At 40.4% G+C, this 23,216-nt stretch overlaps 1 protein-coding gene across 4 annotated transcripts in view; it reads right to left on the bottom strand.

The window, feature by feature from the left end:
* myo3b (myosin IIIB) overlaps positions 1–23,216 on the bottom strand; it is a 577,679-nt gene that overhangs the window by 384,962 nt on the left and 169,501 nt on the right. For all 4 annotated transcript variants that reach the window (XM_043693701.1, XM_043693698.1, XM_043693699.1 and 1 more), the window contains exons 9-10: positions 10,919–11,071; positions 9,166–9,265 (exon numbers count right to left, since the gene is read on the bottom strand). In XM_043693701.1, the coding sequence (XP_043549636.1) occupies positions 9,166–9,265; positions 10,919–11,071 (253 nt within the window). The remainder of the gene's footprint in view (positions 1–9,165; positions 9,266–10,918; positions 11,072–23,216) is intronic.

The following is a 23,216-nucleotide window of genomic DNA, read 5'->3' as shown; positions in this document are numbered from 1 at the left end:
CACCTCCAGTGAGATGCCACTACCAGACATATATTCCCCTTCCCTCCCTTCCCTTGTCCACCTTCTGCAGGGACCATTCCCTCGATGACACCTTGGTCCACTCTTCTTTCACTCCCAATACCCTCCCACAGCCCCACAGCACCTTCCCCTGCAACCACCAATGGTGTAATACCGACCCATTTACCTCTTCTCTCCTGAGTACCCAAGGGCCCAAATATACCCTCAGGCTAAAGCAGCCTTTACCTGCACTTCCCATAATCCAGTCTACTGCACTCGCTGCTCAGAATGTGGCCTCCACTATGTTGGGGAAATGAAGCATAAACTGGGTGACAGCTTCACAAAACATTTATGTTCTGCCCACAAAAAAGGCCCTGAGTTTCCAGCTGTCTGTCACTTTAATACACCACCTTATTCTCTGTCTCCGGTTTGCTGCAGTTCTCCAGCAAAGCTCAGCGCAAGCTGGAAGAACAACACCCATTTTCCATTTGGGGACCCTGCAGCCCTCTTGACTCAATTTCGAGTTCAACAATTTAGGGGCAGAACTCCCCATGTCCTCGCCCTCTACCACACACACCAGGCTTTGGTATTACATAGTCTGTCATTACACACTATCTGTTGTTAGCCACTAACAGTCTCCATTAACAGTTATTCACCCTCCCAGCCAGAGCAGTCGTCACTATTTTGTCTGTCCAACTGTTCTTCTCTCACTTTGGGTTCTCTCGCCACCAATCATTTACTCCTTACCCCCTGTCCCACCCTGTCTTCTGCATATAAACCAACATTTTCCGAGCTACCATCAGTTCTCAGAAAGGGTCACCAGACCTGAAATGTTAACTTGGATTTCTCTTCATAGATGCTGCCAGACCTGCTGAGCTTTACCAGCAACTTCTGTTTTTGTACCTCAGTTGAGAAGGTGCTTTTTAAGTTAAATCAAATTGCAGCACCAAGGAACTTTCTTTATACTTGGCTATTAAAATCAACTATGTAGTCCAGCTCCTGGGTAGACAAACCTTCAACCTCAAGGATGGCATTAATGCAATAACATGTTGAAATGCCAAAATCAATGCACGTTATTAAATCTGTATAATTCAGATTGTCAATTTGTCAACAAAAAAGAAAACCTTTCAATTGAATAGCTTAGAAAACATTTAAAAATATTACATGATTCGAACAAATATTAGGCATGTCAGTCCAAGAGTCTTTCAATTTACTCAGTATTCACATTTCTTTCCACCTCTGCAAAAGATACCACTAATTCTAAAAACACTGCATTTCTTTTCATTTTTGGAACTAAATGCTCATTTCTTTCCTTGCTAATTTTCCTCATCTCCTCGTGTGCCATTGATTCCTTGCTGGATATAGCTGCAGGGATATGGCTCATCAATTTGCCCATTATTCATGTGAGCTTTGGTAGGTAGCATAACAGCCAAAACACACCTGGTATCCATACGTAAAAATTCAGCAGATGTTGCTGGACAGTGATAAAGAATGAATGAGAACTCAGCATTATTTTTCTTTCTCTAACTGAAGGCTGCTAGGCTAATTTTAATACCCTTATTACTGTCCCTGCTGTGTTCAGCTAACTTTAACAGCATGCTATAATCAGAACAAAGCGATCCTACAACTAACACATCAGATCAAAGCTCTGCAGTCCTACCACATCCAAGGCTGGTGGACAATTAAACAACCAGCTGGAGAAGGCTCCACAAATATCCATGTCCTTAATGATAGCGAAGCCCAAGAAGTTGGTGCAAAAGATAAGATTAAATTGGATTAGATTAGTTTAGATTACTTACAGTGTGGAAACAGGCCCTTTGGCCCAACAAGCCCACACTGACTCACCGAAGCGCAACCCACCCAGACCCATTCCCCTACATTTACCCCTTCACCTAACACTACGGGCAATTTAGCATGGTCAATTCACCTAATATGCACATTTTTGGACTGTGGGAGGAAACCGGGGTTGAAGCATTTGAAGCCATCTTCTGCCAGTTGTGCCAAGTCAAACTTGGTTCCTCTAGACTTGCCAATCCTCAGCCACTTTAATATGATTCAATATCAAGAAATGAATTAATACACTGGATACAGCAAAGGCTTTGGAATCTGTCAACATCCTGGCTGTGCTCCAGAGCTAGCCAACCACTAACCAAACTGCAGCACTGGCATCTAACCAGCAACAAGAAAAAGTACTCAGGTATGTCCTGTCTTCAGAAAGCAGGAAAAGTCCAATCCACCCAATTACCATTCCATCAGTCTTATTCCGATCATTAGCGAAGTGATGCAAAGTGTCGTCACAGCATATTCAAGTAGGAGTTACACTGCAACCTATTGATCAATGCTCAGTTTGGGAGCTGCCAGGCTCACACAACTCCAAAACATATTAAACCTTGAATGAAACATAGACAAGACAGGAGAATTCCAAATTTGAGGTGAGATCAAGTTAGTATTTGATTAGCGTCAAGGAGTCGTAGCAACATTGACACCAATGGGAATGTAAAAGAAAATTCTTTACTGGTTAGAGTCAAATTTAGCATGTGGGAAGATAGATTTAGTTATTGGTTCAAATCATCTCAACCCCAGGATATCAATACAATTATTTCTCAGGATGGTGTCCTAGACTCAACCATCTTCATTGATGATGTTCTTTCCATCACAAAGGCAGAAATACATAATTGGGCTGATATTGGAATGATTTACATTCAGAATTCATGAGATGCATCAGTGAGACTGGGGCAATATTCAAACTTGGGCTGAAAAGAGGCAAGTAAAATTCAGGCTACACAAGTGCCAGGTAATGGCCGGCCCCAACAAGAGAATCTAATATTCCACAGCATTATTAACACCAAATCCAGCAACATCAACATTCTAGAAATTATAATTGAGGCCATAACAGCAGGTCCAGAGGCTGCGAATTGTGCAGGGAGCAATTCATCTCCCGACTTCCCAAAATCCACCCACCAGCAACAATGCACATATCATCAGTGTAATGGAATGCTCACTATCTGCTTAAATGAGTACAGGTCGAACAAAGTCAAGAACACAACAACTCATTTGATCAGAATCCAAGATATCAGCTTAAACATTCACCTCCTCCACCACCAATGCACAGTGGCGGCAGTATGTAGAATCTACAGGACACAATCTATAACTTGCCAAGACTACTTCAACAGCACCCATGATCGCTATCATCTAGAATGACAATGTTGGCAGATGCATGGGCTCATCATCAACAACAAGTTCCCTCCTGAGTCACACACAAACCTGATTTGGAACTATATTATTGTGCTTTCACTGTTTTTAGGTCAAAATGCTGCAGTTCCATCTCTAACAGACTGTGGATGTTTCTACACCACATGCACAGAAAAGTTCAAGGAGGTGGTTCGCCACCACCTTCTCAAGGCCAATTAGGCCAATGTTCACCTCCTATGAAAGAACATACAGAACACTTCGCACAAGCTGATAATCAAACCTCACCAACATGATTGTTGCTCACTTGGAGACATCTCAGTTCAGTTTCGCCCAAATGTGTGACTGAAGAAAAATGTGATATTGGATCTCTGTATTCGCTGCACAGCAGTAGAGCTGCCAAGTTTTCATCAAATAATTGGAGCTGCAGGACAAAAATCTTAAAATGCAGTCTAATAATCAAGAACAAAATGATGGGTGATTTTACTTTTGCAAAATAAAAACCACTGTTTCCTAATGCAATCTGCAACAGCTGTCCAACTTGGGAAGTTAAATCATTGAATCAAACAAAACATGACTGGTGGGAATAAACAACTCAGTTATCATCAGCTTCAAGGTTAATATTGCTTCTGAAATTTGCATAGAGCTGGACTTTAAGATCTGATAACCCCTGTTGAATTCTCTCCACATGTCTACATTAAGGGATCATCTCGGGTTGCTCCACAGCCTCTCAAAAGAAAGGATTACCTCCTTCAAGAAATCCAGTTATGCTAACAAAATTTCAGTTTACCCAATATGATCAATATCCTTATCAAGGACTACCTTCAGAACACTTTAAATAGTTCAATACTTTAGCACATGTTAGCTCCCTTCACCTCCAATAGCTTCTTCAGTGTGCAACTTCAACCTGTGTGCCATTTTTTTCCAGCACCACCAAGAATTGAACAGAAAGCATGGAATAAGTGGCATTCTCATCAACACAGACAATTCAGTAGCAAGAGCAGGAACAACCAAATATATGAAGCCAGGCATTTAACATTACCAGTTATAACAAAGGCATGAAGGCCAATTCAAAATTATATCTGGCACATTCCACATTCTGCACATGGTCTATATATTCTATCCCTCCATGACCAGTTGGCTGCTGCAAGATTGTTTCACAAACTCTGGCCATCCACATGTCTGGACAGTAGCACAGGAATTCATTATTATCATCATCAATTTCACAATCAAAGAGAATACAACACAAGGCAGCTGCTGGTACAAACAGCCCTGAAGTGTAAAGTGATACACTTTACCAGCTGAAAGATTTATGGGGAAGTGGTGCATGATGGTAATGTCGCTGGTCTTGTCATCCAGAGACCCGAGCTAATGTTATGGGGACTTGGATTTAAGTCATACTCTGGCAGAAAATTGAATTCAGTAAAAAATTGGGAATAAAAAGCTGATCTAAAGGTGACCGCTGCCCATTGTTGTAAAAGCCCATCTGGTTCAGTAATGTCCTTTAGGGAAGGAAATCTGCCATTCATACCTGGTCTGGTGTACAAGAGACTCCAGACTGACAACAATGTGGTTACTTCTTAACTGCTTTTTGAAATGTCCTGGCAAGTCACACAGTTCAAGGACAATTAGAGATGGGAAATAAATGCCAACCTTACAAGTGCATCCATAAAATACTAATTTAAAAAAATAAATACATTTCAAATAGATCAGAATGCAACTACTCTTAACAACTATTCAGTGTTTGACATAATTGCCAAACGGAATGATGACCATTCTACCTCTGCATGAAAGTGAAAACAATCAAGGTAGTCTTAGAGACCTGCTCTGCACAACCTAGCCCCTCCTACTGCATATAATGATCCTAATAACTTGATCAATAGCATCACAGATATTTCCACATTATTGACAAAACAAATCAAGAAATCAGCCTGCTGTGGAAATATGAGCAAAATCAGTAGTTAAGACCTATAATGAACTGTAGCAAGGGATGAATTGGCTACACTCTTTGTAATCTTCCATTCAGCCACAAAGATATGTGTTCTTTTTGGAGTACAGTTACACCTCTCTCCAATTAAAATGTCATGAACTAACTCCCATTATCGAAGCAAGAGGCTAATTACAGGGTTTTCTTGAATGAAGAAAATAATAAGTTTTTTATCTGCTAACCCCGATCAAAATAATAAAGATGAGACATCAAGCGTACACACAAAGTTACAAAGTTAAAAAGGCATCGGGTCCAGTACAAAATTAAGATAAAAGGAATATAATGATCAAAATCTACAGGTTGTGCTTGAGGTGCAAGGTTTAACCCCAAACCACACTTATTTAGTTGAATCCTTAGAGAAAATTTCAGTTGTACTTAGGCTTCAGTGTCCTGTTGTTTCTTTTTCATTCATCTTATCACCAAGTGTTTTTCGTTCTTGAGACAGAGCGAACATTTTACAGCTGGTTTTAGTTCCACAATCAAAAATTCATCTCTTCTATTCTGTCATTTAAGAAAGAGTTGGATAGAGCTCTCAAGGATAGTGGAATCAAGGGTAATGGAGATAAGGCAGGAACAGGATACTGATTAAGGATGATCAGCCATGATCATATTGAATGGTGGTGCAGGCTTGAAGGGCAGAATGGGCTACTCTTACACCTATTGTCTATTGTCAGTTTGTTGAATTGCAAGTTTGTTTAATGTATTCCAACTGTGGAGATTATGCTTTCTATGATTGCTAATTGTTGGCAAGGTTTCATTTCCAACATGTGAAAATTCACTTAAAGGTGTAAATCAAAACACTTATCTCCTACCACTGTACTAGAACATGAGATTGGTATTGCTGACATCATTGTTACACACCTACTCCTCATTGATCCATTCTCTGTTCCCCTTCCTTCACCACCACCCCATTTTGATGTTCCTCTCAACCCCACCTTGGACTTCCCATTCCCCCAGCAACTCCATCTTACCACTGCCTGGCCATCTCATCTCGTCACTTTGCTCAAGGAGTGGTTGTGAAGCAACAAAGGAGTTTGATCAAGGCAGACCAATTGATATTGTCTATATGGACTTAGCAACATGTTTGATAAGTTTCCACATGGTTAGTAAGGTTAGATCATATATAATACAGGGAGAGCTAGCCATTTGGATATAAAAGTGGCTAGAAGGTAGGAGACAGAGGGTGATGGTGGAGGCTTTTTCGGACTGGAGTGTTGCAGTGGTGTGTTGCAATCAGTGGTGTGTTGCAAGGATCAGTGCTGGGTCCACTGTTCTTTTTGTCATTTATTTAAATGATTTAGATGTGAATACAGAAGGTATGGTTAGTAAGTTTGCAGATTACATCAAAATTGGTGGTATAGTGGACAGCAACGAAGGTTATTTCAGAGTACAAAGGGATCTTAATCAGATGGGCAAATGGGCCAAGGCATGGCAGATAGAGTTTAATTTAGATAAATGTTAGGTGCTGCATTTTGGAAAGGCAAGCCAGGGCAGGATTTATACACTTAATGGTAAGGTCCTGGGGAGAGTTCCTGAACAAAGAGACCTTGCAGTGCAGGTTCATAGTTCCTTGAAAGTGGAGTCCCAAGTAGATAGGATAGTGAAGCTGGCATTTGGTACACTTGCGTTTATTGGTCAGCACATTGAGTGTAGGAGCTGGGAGATCATGTCGCTACTGCACAGGACACTGGTTAGGCCCACTATTGGGATACTGCGTTCAATTCTGGTCTCCCTGCTATAGAAATGATGTTATGAAACTTCAGAAAAGATTTAAATGATCTTGCCAGGGTTTGGGGGTTTGAGCTATATGGAGAGACTGAATAGTCTAGGGCTATTTTCCTTGGAGTGTTGGAGGCTGAGGGGCGACCATATAGAGGTTTATAAAATCATGAGGGGCACCAAAAGGGTGAATAGACAAGGTATTTTCCCCAGGGTAGGGGAGTCCAAAACTAGTGGGCATAGGTTTAAAGAGAGAAGGAAAATTTAATGGAGACCTGAGGGGCAACATTTTCACGCAGAGGGTGGTGCTTGTATGGAATGAGTTGCCAGAGGAGGTAGTAAAGGTTGGTACAATTACAATAGCTAAATGTCATCTCGATGGGTACATGAATAGGAAAGGTTCAGAGGGATAGGGGCCAAAGTTTGACAAACAGGACTAGATCAGTTTAGGATACTGGTCAGCGTGGATGAGTTGAACCGAATGTGTGTTTCTGTGCAGTACTTTGCTAAGACTATGACTCTACGAATAGGGCAGAAGGGCTCTTCATTAGAGCTCCTTTGGGTCTCTGGTTTTACAATTTGTTTCAGGGACACCAAGTTGCTGCACTAAGTAAACTTATTCTGAAGTATGAAGTTATTACTCAAATGCTGCAACGATCCTGTCAGTGACTTTACAAGCATGACAACTACATGGGTTGTGAACACATCCCCTGCAGTTGCAGTGGCTGTTTGTTTTCATATCAAGGAAGAAATGATGGGAAGTATAAGTGAACACATGGCAAAACAAATTTCCCCCAAGATGGAATTCGATCTTATTCCATTGATTAAACAATGCATCTTGTGTTTTTTTTTTGGCATTTGAACTTTTTCATAGAGTGACATCTGACATATTTGCTTCCTTGTTATTGAATTTAAAAAATGAAGAAAATCATGACTTTCTCGAACTATAATTAAACATTCCAGGAAACATTAAAGAATAACCAGTAAGGTGCAAATTCTTAACACCCAAAATGGTCTTGTGAAAAATCATTGAACACCACATTTAAAATCAATAATACTATTCAGATGTTTTTTTTTGTAAGGGCTTAAAGAGCCATATAGCTTACTTCTGCTCCTCAGTCCTATTTTCTTACCAAACCCAAGATGTCCATCAATATTTAAATAAAACTGAGAGGAGACAAAGTTAACACAGATTGAACTTCCCCTCATTGTTCATATCATTTCCACATAAGGGTCATTCTGCCCTTCAAGCCTGTTTCATCATTCAACAGGATCATGATTCCTCTGGTCCACTTTCCTATCCTTTCCCCATAACCCCTTGATTCCCCTACTCATCAAGAATCTATCTATCTCAGCCTTAAATAAAAACAAGAGCTTTGTCCCCATAGCTGTCTGTGGCAAGGAGTTCCAAAGACACTCAACCCTCTTAAGAGAAGAAATTCCTCCTCATCTAAGACTTAAATTAGCACCCCTTAATTCTTAAACTATGCTCTCTGATTCTCGATTCTCCTCCGAGGGGGAACATCCTCTCAGCTTTACCCTGTCAAGCCCCTTAAGAACCCTATTTGTTTCAATGAGATCACCTCTCATTCTCCTAAATTCCAGTGAGTACACTCCCAACTTCTTTTACCTTTGCTCATCAGACAATCTCTCCATACCAGGGATCATCTCAATGAACCTTCTCTGAGCTGCCTCCAATGAAATGATCTCTTTCGTAAATAAGGGAACCAAAACAGCTCACAATACTCTGATGTGGTCTCACCAGCACCTTGGACAATTGCAATAAGAACTTCCTACTCATAGTCCAACCCCCTTGAAATAAAAAGTCAATATTCCATTAGCTTTTCTGATTACTTGCTTACACCTGTGAGCTAGTATTTCATTTTTATCATTAATTGTTCACCTGATTCAAAACTACCACTAAGAAACTTAATGCCAGATACCTGAGAGTTGCTCAGAACTATTCTACTTATGAAACTATAGCTCAATCCAAACTGTATTTCTTTGTAATATTAAATAAAAACAAAATGCTGGAATATTCAGCAGATCAGGTTTATGGACAATGTGAAAGGTCAAGATAACTTTTTTGATCAATGATGCTGTCTGACTTGTTCATTTTTTCCAGTATTTGTTATTTTTAATTTCAGACTTCTAGCATCTGTAGTATATTATTCTCTGCTTTTTTTCCTGACTAAACTGTTCATAAAATTAGGACTGTACTATTAAGTTAGTGATATTCACTTGAAACCAAGAAACACTTTTGATAACCATACCTCATCTAGGAATTCAAGGGTGACCAAGTCATCAGTCATGTTTCGACTGGTACGCTTTGATGCTCTCATGCGACTTTTTCTCATATAGATGCTGTCTTGCCTGGTTAAAGCAAATATAAAAGCAATGTCCAGTGAATGGATAAAAATGATTATTCTCCATAATCAAATTTGCACACAAGTTAACTGACTACGGTTGATAGACTGAGTCTTTCACACATAATTTACTTAACCAAAGCAAACAATGCAATCTTAAATAAATAACTACAAGTAAATAAGTATATCAATTTCATCAAAGATTACACAAATTAAGCAATAAATGAAGTTCAAGATTACATGATAATGTTAAATAATAGTTGTGTCTCAGTTCATGTACATAACTACCTTACATTCATTAGAATGTTAGCATATATGCCACCAGCAGAAAAAGTATCCTTTGTTCACAGGTCAGATGAAATTTATAACTGCTGTGCAATCAGCAGCACCCCCAATGCTCCTGAAATTAGTTGAAAAACATTGGCTAAAATTGTGCTTTTGTTTTTATTCATAGCGTCATTAATGAAATAAGACATCCCAAAGTTCTTCACAAAAGAATAAAAAAGCAAAACATGATAATCAAGAGTTATCTCATTGAAGCCTATTTAATAAAACAAAGAACTGTAGGTATTGGAGATCTGAAACAAACAAAACCAGAAATTGCTGGAGAAACTCAGCAGGTCTGGCAGCATCTGTGAATAGAAAACGGAGTTAATGTGTCAACTCCATTGACCTTTCTTCAGAACAGCTGGTGTGTGAAAACCACCAGCTGTATTTCTCACATATAACAGTGATTACACTTTTAAAATTGCTGTATTTGCCGTAAAAAAGTTTGGGATATTTGACAGTTATGAAAGGTCAAATAAATACAACTTTGTTCTTTTCCTGTTGAGGACTTCTCCATGTGCAGCCCCACTACCATTGACTTGGCCAACTTGAATAGCAGCAAAACAAACTCTCAGCACTTCCAAAAGATACAAACAAAGCTGCTAAGAATCAATCAACAGTAAACCTGGAAGTTGTTAATTATCTCTTTATATCATGCTAGCTGGATTCCCTCCTGCTGCTGAACTTGGGTCCAGCGGTGCAAGATTTAGCGAGGGCATTATTTAGAGCAGCAAATTTGAAAATAGCAATGCTACAGTTACATCAGCATTACATGCTGACTGATGTCATGATCTGCCTGTTTGAAATAAATCAGGCACCACTCCTAAACCATCGTGCTCATGGCCCCAACAAAATAGTGTCCAGTTACAGATCGCACAGGGGAGGACTCATGCAGCATGAATGTCACTTTGGCATCAAAACGGCACCTGCAGCATTAAAACTATGGATACTACTGAGCTATATTTTGCGGTCACTGTGTTTTGAAAATATTCCACAAAATATCCTTTCGTCAACAGCAGTTGCATCCTGCCACTCACTGGTCATAAATAAGCACTGCAAGACAACTGTAAACAAAAACTTTCTGCACCAGCAAATATATAACGGTGATGCAAACAATGTATAGAATTGCACATTTAATCATTTTGAAAGTAATTTTTATATGATTGGTCTGAACTATGTTCCCTTTGCAAATCAAAACCTTATGAACATTGTAACAATGCATTTGTATTACCTGGTTGTGAAATGCAATTTATATATATATATCAGTTATTGCTACTAGTTTTAGATTATAAAATATCTCAATTAAAATTACATTTATATCATTGCATCATACCTTCCATTTGCTGAGGATTCCTGTTGCTGTACTTTGACTAGATTTGCCAACTGCAACTGTAGGCTTATATCTTTCCCATGAGATTGTTTAATAAATGGGTGTTGCAACAAGTATGCAACTGATGGACGCTTTTCAAAGTCCTTAATCAGACATCTAAAGAAAAACAGAAAATGACAAATAGAGATATTGAACAAACATGTCATTTAAATACTGTGCAAGAACAAACATATATTCAAATATCTTACGGAAAATAAGAACGTACAATACAAAGCTTGAAGCTATCTAATCACATTATTGGATTTTAATAGTGAAAATATTTGTGCTTTTAAATTATCCAATAAACCCAAATAAAATAATTTCAAAACCCTACAAGAATCTTGGAAAATTATGTCAATATCAGTTTTGCATCATTTTACTAGAGTCATTAACAAAATCAGAAAGTTGAAGAGCCAAAATTTACAATAATTAAAAGATGGTAAAATATCAATCATAAAATAATTTTAACAGCTTAGACATTAAAACCTGAATCAATAATTTAGGACACTAGTATTGCTGAACTTGATATTATATTGCTTTCTAATAAATGCAGATAAATTCAAAGTTGCATGGTTGATTTGCCAGTGATATTTTGGCTTCAATCGGCTGTTGTTTAAGATGGGAAAATAACAACATTCACAAACATTTCAAAATCTTTTACAAGATAGAATTTGCATTTAAAATAGTTTTGTAGACTGCAAGCTTTTCTGCTAATGCAATTATTATATCATGCTTCTAGCTTTCTATTTCAGAACATGGTTAAAAGTTGAACAAGCACAGTTTATACTGTACATAGAAACAGATCTGATTTATATCATTACCGAAGCTTCACCTACCATTAAAGGAGAGTTAAGATCTAGTTTCTTGAACTACGAGTGTACCAGCAAGTGATAAGTAGCAAGCTTCATTAGTTGCTCCTTTAGCCCAATTTCACAATCACCCTAATGCCCTATCCTATACAGATATTCCACATCATCCTCTGTGTGCTTTAAAGCTACAGTTTATGAGTTAGCTATCACTCTCACACATTGATTTCAGCATTTTCCTGGCAGTGATGTAAGCAGGACTTGCTGGGTGTGTTTGTGCTCATTACTGTACACTGCAACTTGCCACAGTAAAAGTGAAAAAGTGACTTATCCACTTTTTCCAATACATTTGATAACATATATCAATAAGGCACAGAAATTAATTATTTTGTTTATTCTTCCCACCAATGTATATTACAGCATCCAACTACTACATGTCAGGACCAATGTTTAAAGGATATATAAACATTTGAAAAATAATTACATTTAATAAAAAGAGACCTGATCAGCAGCAACTTGCATACAATGGGCAGTATATATAGAGTCAGCTACATTCATTTTCTATCCAACCACAAAATTAGCAGTTACATTTTGGATTCTGTGAGTTTTATAGGATTGTTTTTTATTATTTAATTGTCATACAATTTATTGAAAAATATCGTCTTTCCTTATGAAAAACAAAAATAATGGGTTCTACTTTAAAAGAATGGAATTTTAGAGTTAAATTATGCAATATGCAATCATTAATTTGTTTAGTTAATATGCAACATCAGCCAGGCTGTTTATGATGTAGATCACACCACCATCTCGCAATTTGAGAGGTCAGGAACAATCACCAACCAGCAGAAAACAAATAAACTCAAACTCTAGTGACAGTCACTCTCTTATCTTGTTTGACATTCTGGCAGCCTTCATCAGGCTTTCTTAGCTGAAAATTAATTCTCAGAATTCATTAGTGTCACTACATTAACCATAGGTTGCAGCCATTTGCTGCCATCTAGCAACTAGACATCTAAACACCATTTCCATTTTGTCACACTGAGCAGCTATTTGCTGCCATAATTGGAAGCTGAGGATAAGGCATTTATTACCCATGAACAAGAGCAGACGCCCACATATGGTACTGCGGGAAGTGGCTTGAAAAATCTGCAGACAGCTTGCAGTTGCTGATAACATTGTTTGTGTTGCTATGCCTTAATGATGTAAACTGCCATTTTGTTATTAGTAGATCAGAAAATCTTTCTGTTACACTTAGAAAATAATATTCAGCTACAAATAGACAAAGGTAGCATACAGACGAGGCATGTAAAGATCCAGTAGTATTAGCAGCTCCTGTGTCCTAAAAACAGACTGCACTTCAGAGTTCAGATCAGTGCAGGAAATCATCAATAAAAAGAAATACATCATTCTCAAAATTCCACACATGAAAAGCTGTCCCAGATTTGTGTCACTTGAATATTCAATGGAGGATTTCTGACACAAAATGCATCAAAATCCATATCGTATTTGGCCATAAATGAACTCCCAACTATATATCTGCTTCATCATTGCAATTGCCACCTTCCACTTCTTTAAAAATGTTTGACACTACCACTGCTTCAAGCTCATCTGCTGCCAAAACCCTCACACTTTGGTTAACTCTAGACTTGACAGTTGTGCAATGTCCATACTTTTGCCTATAGTTGTCATTTTGATTCCAAAATAACACATACAGCATGCACACAAAATTCAGGCACTGCCCATACAGGATGTCACTTTGCTGAAAAGGTAAACATGACTGCAGGGAGGATGCACCAAATGATGCTGGTTTAATGTTAGCAATACCATTTTAAACCACAAAACGTCAGCTAACACCTCTCTTGACTGTGCATCCAGCAGCAGGTAAGACCTCTCCCAACTACCAGTTAAAGGGACCATCAACTTCTCTTTGGTTAATTGTTGATTGATTTCTACTTCAGATTACAACAGGATCTGGACTAGATGGGCCAATGGACTGAGAAGTGGCAGATGGAGTTTAATTTAGATAAATGCGTGGTGCTGCATTTTGGGAAAGTAAATCTTAGCAGGACATATCCTGCTAATGGTAAGGTCCTAGGGAGTGTTGCTGAACAAAGAGACCTTGGAGTGCAGGTTCATAGCTCCTTGAAAAAAGGGGTCGCAGGTAGATAGGATAGTGAAGAAGGCGTTTGGCATGCTTTCCTTTATTGGTCAGAGTATTGAGTACAGGAGTTGGGAGGTCATGTTGCGGCTGTACAGGTTTATTGGTTAGGCCACTGTTGGAATATTGCGTGCAATTCTGGTCTCCTTCCTATCAGAAAGATATTGTGAAACTTGAAAGGGTTCAGAAAAGACTTACGAGGATGTTGCCAGAGTTGGAGGATTTGAGCTATAGGGAGAGGCTGAACAGGCTGGGGCTGTTTTCCCTGGAGTGTCAGAGGCTGAGGGGAGACCTTATAGAGGTTTACAAAATTATGAGGGGCATGAATAGGATAAATAGACAAAGTCTTTTCCCTGGGGTCAGGAAGTCCAGAACTAGAGGGCATAGGTTTAGGGTGAGAGGGGAAAGATATAAAAGAGACCTAAGGGGCAACCTTTTCGGGCAGAGGGTGGTACGTGTATGGAATGAACTGCCAGAGGATGTGGTGGAGGCTGGTAAAATTGCAACATTTAAGAGGCATTTGGATGGGTATATGAATAGGAAGGGTTTGGAGGGATATGGGCCAGGTGCTGGCAGGTGGGACTAGATTGGGTTGGGATATCTGGTCGGCATGGACGGGTTGGACCGAAGGGTCTGTTTCCATGCTGTACATCAATTGTTTGGTGATTTCAAGAATCATTTATGTTGAAGTCCAAAGCAAATCATTTGGTACATGCAAGAATGGCCCTCATTTCAAAGATTCTGCTCAGACTATTTGCTCCTAGACACATGTGCAATATTTATATCCACCTGGTTATGTAGATTGAGTGAGCAGAGTCAAGATAGAGAAGAATGAGCATTTGAAAGAAGGTGTTGGGGATGAAGAGGATGGGGGGGGTGGGGGTGTAGGCAGCCAACCGGACAGAGGGAGATCACTCAGTAAACCCCAGGTCTGAAAGGCGCAATTCTCCTTCCACAACTTCAGGGAGGAAGAATATCCTCAAGGTCTCCATTTCACTAAGGAGGTGCCTATTGAAATCCATTACGTATTACAGCTGAGGGTAAGGGTGACATGACCAATGACTGTGAAAATGACTGTGATCATAAACCTTGAGGTAACTAGTTTTTTCTAGGCAGAATATTTGGAAAAAAAAACAAAATAAAATTGTGCTGATGCCAGAAACAATGTTTAAACAAATAAAGAAAACCAAATAGACCGCCTGGTAACAACCTAGACTCTAGAACTTACAATGACAAACATAGCCCAATTCACCCTGCAATGTCTTCCCTACCAACATTTGGGGGTTTGTACTAAAAGTGGAAGAGGTGTGCTACAGACTAGTAAAGTAACAGACTGCGATAGTCATATTCTCAGAATCATACTTAACAGACAGTGACACATATAAAACCTTTAGCATCACTTGGTGTGTCCTGTCCCAACAACAGGTCAAATCCAGAAGAGTGGAACACCCACAGTGAAACACAGTTGGGAAGGAGTTACCCTTGGAAACCTCAACATTGTCTCCAACCCCAGAAATTCTCATGGCAAACATAGATGAAGAAACCTCCTGCTGCTTACCACCTACTAACCACAAACCTCACCCGCAACCAGCTGTCAAATCAATACTCCTCCATATTGAAACATACTTTGAGGAAGCACTGACAGTGGCAAGAACTCAGAACATATTTTGGATGGGGGACTTTAATGGTAATTGTTATGTGTGACTAAGTAGCACCACTACTGACCAAACTGGCTGAATGCTGAAGGGCACAGCTTGTACACTGTGTTGGTGACGGTGGTGAGGGAATGAACACATGAATAAATTTGATTTGATCTTATCCTCACCAATCTACCTTTCACAGCTGCGTCCATATTTGGCATTATTGTAGGGGTTGACTATCTCACTTTCCATGTAAAGATGAAGTCCTGTCTTCATGCTGAGGACACCCTCCATCATGCTGTGTAGTACTATGAGTATGCAAAATTGGATGGACTTTGAACTGATCTAACTACTCAAAACTGGGCATCCATGAGAAGGGTCATCAGTGGCAAAAAGAATTGTAGCAAAAGTGAGGACTGCAGATGCTGGAAATCAGAATCTAGATTAGAGTGGTGCAGGAAAAGCACAGTAGGTCAGGCAGAATCCGAGGAGCAGGAAAATCGACGTTTCGGGCAAAAGACCTTCATCAGGAATGAAGGCAGGGAGCCTCTGGGGTGGAGAGATAAATGCCCCAGTGTTTGGTCACAGTCCGTACCCCTATAGATCACTATATCCCATACTCTACAATTATCTTCACAGCAGGTGATCAACCCTGATTCAATGAAGAGTGCAGGAGAGAATTCCTGCAGCAGCACTAGATGGACCTAAAAGTTAGTTTTCAACCCGGTGACGATATAAAACAGGACTACTTGCATGTGGAACAATGAAAGCAATGTGCACTAAATAGGACTAAGCAATTCCACACCAATGGATCAGTTCTAAACTTTGCAGTCTAGCGACATAGCAGTGAATGAAATTGGACAATTGAACATCTCATTGGAGGAGGAGGATCAACAAATATCCCCAACCTCAATAATGGGGAAGCCCAGCACATTAGTGCATAATACAAGTCTGAAGTATTTGTATCCATCTTTAGCCATTTGAGCCACGTGGATGATTCATTTTGCGACGTCCCCAACATCACAGAAGCCAGTCTTTGAGCAGTGTGATTCACTCCACATGGTATCAAAACATGGCAGAAGGAACTGGATACAGCAAAGGCAACTGACAACATTCTGGCAATAGCACTGAGGACTTGTGCATCAGTTTAGATTAGATTACATTACAGTGTGGAAACAGGCCCTTCGGCCCAACAAGTCCACACCGACCCGCCGAAGCGAAACCCACCCATACCCCTACATTTACCCATTACCTAACACTATGGACAATTTAACATGGTCAATTCACCTGACCTGCACATCTTTGGACTATGGGAGGAAACCGGAGCACCCGGAGGAAACCCACGCAGACACGGGGAGAATGTGCAAACTCCACACAGTCAGTCGCCTGAGGCGGGAATTGAACCCGGGTCTCAGGCGCTGTGAGGCAGCAGTGCTAACCACTGTGCCACCGTGCCGTCCACAAACTAGCCACAACATGAACCAAAGTGTTTCAGTACAGCTAGAACACTAGTGTCTGTCTAACAATGTGGAAAGTTGCCCAGGTATGACCTGTTCACAAAAGGCAGATCAATTACTGCCCTGTCAGTCAAGTCTCAATCACCAATGAAGTAATGGCTTCAAGTTAAATCAATGCCTGATTTACTCCCACTGGTCCTCATGATTTCAGAATAATTCAGAATACTTTGCCTTTTCAGTGACAGAGGTCAAAAATCACACAAATCTTTCACTTGGCCTACTTTTCAAACTTACCATGATTCACTTCTTGCCACTGAAAGTACAGTATGGTTTGCAGTTGGATTATGACAAATGGTTTAAGGGTGTTAGAGCTGTCAGCTTAAGCTTTCCATTTATTCACCCACAACCTTTAGTAAGAGTGGCAAGCTTGGATTTGAAAATGGTTCATATGACCTTTGCTTCTCGTACAGATGGTCCCAACATTACTCCGTGAAATATAAAACCAATCTTTTATGTTAGAATGGTGTCGTAAATCAGATTGACTTGTTGTTAAAAAATTTAAGTTTGTTTGCTTGATGTCGATTTAAAAATTGTGCTTTGATACAGCATCTTTTAAGTTTATAAAACATCTTAAGGAACTTCACCTGGAACAAATTTCATGATCCATTGATGTTGTTAGGTCAGCAAAAGCAGCAGCCATTTTAAGTGGTGGATTACCAGCTAACCTGTTTTTGATGCTAATATATGTTGAGCCAATGTTGTCCAGCATGCAAAAACAATTCAAACAGCTAGTTTACTCCATTATGAGGATATTATGTTAAATAGGCTGCTAAACTGTACATGCAATGTACATTTATATTTGGGATGAGTGGCTTGAGTGGCAAGGGGCTGGGAACCAGAGCAGCAGGTCAGCAAGTGGAGGGATTGAGGGGGAAGACAAATGATAGGACCTGTAAATCAGAAAGAAAGGACAGGCAGAGACAGGTAAATGAACACAATGGTACTAATGGGCTGAAGTGTGTTTACTTCAACACAAGGAGTTTTATAGGTAAGGCAGATGAGTTTAGAGTCTCAATTAGTACATGGGACTATGATGTTGTGATCATTATAGAAACTTGGCTGAGACAGGACTGGCTGCTCAACATTCCAAGGTTTCATTGTTTGAGACGGGATAGAGAGGAAGGTAAAAGAGGTGGAGAAGATGCATTATGAATCAGGGAGAATGTTACATCTGCACTCACAGAGGACATACTGGAGGGCTCATCCACTGAGGCAATAATGGGTAGATCTCAAAAATAAGATGGGTGCAATCACTCTGATAGGATTGTACTGTAGGGCCCCCAACAGCCACTGAGACATCGAGGAACAAATTTGTGCACAGATTACGGAAAGGCGCATTAAAAACTGAGTTATCATAGATGGTGACTTCAACTTCCCCAATATTGACTGAGACTTCCTTAGAGCATGAGGCTTAAGCAGGGCAGAATTTATTAAATGCATTCAAGAGGGTTTCTTGAAACAGTATGTGGATGGTTCAACTAGAAGAGGGGCCATACTGGACCTTATACTGGCTAATGAGCATGGCCAGGTGACTGACCTTTCAGTGGGACAGCATTTTGGAAACAGAGATCACAACTTCTTATTTTTTAAGATAGCTATGAAAAGGGTAAGTCAGGATCTTGTGGCAAGGTACTAAATTGGGGAAGGGCAAATTACATCAGTGTTAGGCAGGAACTAAGAAGTGTTCATTGGTAAGAGCTGTTATTAGGCAAGCCCACGTTTGACATGAGAGAATTGGTTAAAGACCTGCTGATGAGAGTACAGGACCAGCATGTTCCAATGAGGAGAAACGACAGGGACAGCAAGGAAAGGGACCCTTGGATAATGAAGAAGGTCATGAATTTAGTTCAAAAGCAAAAAGAATTATATATAAGGTTGAGGAAGCTAAAATCAGATAGGGCCCGTGAGGAATATAAAAAAAGCAGAAGAGAACTCAAGCAGGAATTAGGAGATTAAGAAAGGGCCATGAAAAGACCTTGGCAAGTAGGGTTAAAGAGAATCCCAAGACATTTTATACATATGTTAAAAACCAAAGGATAACTAGGAAGAAGGGTAGGATTATGCAAGGATAAAGAAGGGAACTTGTGCTTGGAGGCAGAGGATGTGAGTGAGATCCTAAATGAGTACTTTACGTCAGTATTCATCCAGAAGAAGGATGTGGAGGATAGTGAGGTTTGTATGGAGCAAATTCTGGGCATTTTAAGATCAAGAAAGAAGAGGTGTTGGTCTCTTGAAGAACATTAAGATGGATAAGTCCCTGGCGCCTAATGGTTTCTACTCCAGGTTATTGAGAGAGGCAAGAGAGGAGATTGCTGGGGCTTTGACCAATATCTTTGCATCCTCATTAGCCAGTGGAGAGGTCCCAGAGGACTGGCGAGTAGCTAATGTTGTTCCTCTATTCAAGAAGGGAAATAGAGATAATCCAGGAAACTGTAGATCAGTTAGTCTAAAACCAGCTCCTCCACATCATAGAACAAGCAGGTGTTCCAATACCACATAGTATGTGATATTGATGTGTCAGAGTCAAAGTACCCTTTATAAAGGATGATGATTCAAGCACCATATTCTGAGAATGAAAATTATTGTCCTACCTCAAAGCAAGTGGAGAGGTAGCGGAGAGATTCAATTGGGCAGGACAGTATCTGGTGCTGAGCCTGCTGCCTCCCACCTTTCCACTTCTGGTTTAATTAGGTTTGGTATGGAAAGTCATGTGGCAGCCATCCTACTCTGCTGCCAAATCATTTTGCATGAGATGTGGCTGTTATTGGATGGGCCAGCATGTATTACCCATCCTTAATTATAAGAATGGTAAATTTTAGGATAATTTTAGCTTGCTTAAAACTGATACAACTGATATGTTAAACAAAATGGTGTTGCAGCAGGGTGTGGTTAGCTTGGACATGGCCAAGTGTAAACAAAGAAAAGAAAGAAACAAAGACGAGTGCACACGACTAAAGGCTTGTCCCAACATGTCCTAGCAGTAACTGAACTGGGGCAGTTGCACACGAAACTGCAGGAAATGCCTCTTTTTTAAAACAAGGTATAAAAAGCCTTGGTTTGTGTAAGCACACAGGAGAGCACTTGCAGGACTGTCTTGTGTATAAGCTCACACTGGGGATTGCTGGGCTCCCCCACCATGTGGTGAGAAGCAATCAATAAAGGATCTTTAATACTTTAATTTTTTTCTTGTTCTCTCATTTTTAGTAGGAAAGCAAGCGAGCTTTAACATTTTGGGGGCTCGTCCGGGTTCCCGTGCGGAAACTGCTCCTCGAAGAAGTGACTGTGGTGAACCCAGGACTCAGCAGGAGTAAAGAGTGCACAACCAAGTCCCTTGTGTTCGGGCTCCAGTAAGTTACTCCTGGGAACACTGTGGCCCCTCGCTCAAGGTTGACCTCGTTCCCCACCGGGATCCACGAGAGAACGGGGTGAAGGAAGGACTGGACTTATGGTAGGAAAAAGTTTTGGTGTTAATTTACAGGAACATGGTGGCACCTTAGGAATTTGTCGTGGGCGGATGATTTGTTCAGAAAATCGGGTCAGAGACAAAGATTTCTTGATGGTTGGTTGTGGACGGATGACTAACCTAGCCAAAGATATAAGTCTTGATATAGGATGACATAAGGAGGTCAAAAGAATTAGGAAAAACTAAAAACTAACCTGGTTGGAGGACATTTGCTGAAACAGGCTCTGATTGACACTTGAGGCTATGTAAATTCTTTATTGGGATTTAGGAGTAAATTCATCTTACATTTTAAAAGATGGGACAATGACTAGACAAGAGTGACAGGGATTCCCCAGTACAATACATGCATGAACAGAATTTGGAAAAGGGAAAAGGGAAAAGACGATGGAGTATTGAGAGCACAGTTGACTAAATATCTGGGCACTGACAAATGGCCAGAAGGGGGTACCTGGAATGTAGCTGCAATCAAATAGGCTGAAAGGAAAATATGGGATAAAAAGGCGAGTGATAAATAGAAGGGATTGATTAGGGAATGAAAACAGGAGGTCAAGAGAAGGCAGGATGAAATGAAAATTAAGAGTTGGCAAGATCATGCATGTAAAAGAGGGATTGGGTTATGTACGTCGACAGGGGAGTTAAAGAAATGAGAAGTTTTGAAAGTCGAGTGTGATTGGCATAGCTGTACATCTCTATGACTCTATGACTCTAAAAAAAGGAATTAAAACCAGATCCAAAACCTGAGAGCACTCTCCAATTGGCTGTAACTCAAAAGGATAAGGGTAAAGGCTTAAAATGTCCAGACAACTTGTCGGGTAAGGGGGGAATGGTAAAATTATGTAACACAACCTGGTGCCACCCGAAAATGAATAAAGAAACTGGTGAAATTGTAGTGTCTTGCCGCATATGTGCCTAGCACAACCCAGGAAAATTGGTGCCAGATCCAGGAGGGAAAATGCCACTTCCACAAAGGCCTTTTCAATGTATTCAGCTTGATTTCATGGAACTACCACGTGTGCACTGTTACAAATATTGTTTGGTTATTATTGATGTTTTTAGCTGGTGGATTGAAGTACAGCCCACCACAGACGAGCCTGCAGAAACCACCATTATGATCCTGCTACGGGACGTCATTCCGAGATTCAGTCTTCCTGAAATCATCAGTTCTGATAATGGCCCCCATTTTGTGGCAAAGATAAATAAGGAACTATGTGAGCATTTTAATGTCAGATAGTAGTTCCACTGTGTACAGCACCCACAGGCAGCAGGTGTAGTGGAAAGGGCTAACGGGGTCCTAAAAGAAAAGTTGGCAAAACTGGCTGACGAGACTGGTCTAACCTGGTTAAAGGTCTTACCCCTAGCCCTTTTTGAAATTCGGGCTATCCCGCACTCTCCAACTAAACTGACTCCAGCAGAATTGATGTACGGCAGGCCTCTAAGGACTCTCTGGGAAGCCAGACGGAATCCAAAGATCACTTTTAATCTACATGCAATGAATGAGGAACTAACAACATGTGCTCAAGCTCTAACAAAATCTCTTTTAGCTCTACATTCCCAGGTTCAGGAGGCCCAGAAGGGTAATGATGGATTGGAGCAAGTGCCTGCTCTCCCAAAAGGAGACCTGGTCCCAATAAGGAACTAGAGACAGAAGAAGTCAGAGCCACGGTGGAAAGGACCATTCCAAGTTTTGCTCACTTCTCCCACTGCTGTGAAGGTTGAAGGGCTGTCCAACTGAATTCACCTATCAGATTTCAAGAGAACCATGGGTACGGTTCCACTACCACAGACGACTAGGAGAGTTATGACCACCAAGGACTGATTTTAATCATGCTTGTCATGCTCCTTGTATTTTTTCTAAGATTTTCTATTGTGGATCTGTGGGATAATTTATTCTGGCACACCCATCTTAAAATTCATAGGACGGGAAAGCCACTATGTTATCCCCTACCACTTTCAACCACCTCAATGTTAGTTGCTACCCCTCTTTGGTCAGTAACCAGGGGCCAGCTCCGCATCCTCCTTAAAGTTTCCAACAGTACCAGAGACAAGTGTCAGGAGGATGCGTGGAAGACCACCCTGGTAGGGAAAACTCCATGTTGGAGTCTGACATCTTCAGAGATACCTGGGAAAGTGGATAACCTAACTTGTCATAGGGGAAATGAGGTCTGTAGGGAGTTAGTGCATACGCCAAGATCCTGAGTGAAGTGGAGAAACCTACAAACAGATGTCCCAATCCCACTTGTCAATGTCACTATGACAATGGCACTAGTTACCCGATGTGCCATGATGGAAAGGGATGAATGTGTGAAATGGTAATTGTATCCCACAACATCTCTTGTGTGCTGAAGCACTGCCTCCAACACTGTTGTGACTTAAATAGTGAACAATATCATTGTTCCTGTACCAAGTCCCAGTGTGTAGACCTCACTCGAGGCACTCAGATAGTGATGGCGATGGAAATGGGACTCATGTCCAGGTCGGGAACTAGTCTTTCTTCGTCAAAAATCATGATCCCAATGAGCAATGGTCACCTACAGATGCTTGGTTCAAGGTGGGTTATTCTGGGCGAAATTGCCTCGAAATTCCACTTATTACCAATTGACCGGTAGATATATGTTCATTTTCAATGGTATCTATGCTACCACTGTTAGGAAGCACCCCACCCAATTTGCCACTGGTTC

Source organism: Chiloscyllium plagiosum, chromosome 7, assembly GCF_004010195.1.
Source record: "Chiloscyllium plagiosum isolate BGI_BamShark_2017 chromosome 7, ASM401019v2, whole genome shotgun sequence".
NCBI classification, from domain to species: domain Eukaryota; kingdom Metazoa; phylum Chordata; class Chondrichthyes; order Orectolobiformes; family Hemiscylliidae; genus Chiloscyllium; species Chiloscyllium plagiosum.
This window is presented reverse-complemented; position numbering and strand designations above follow the sequence as displayed.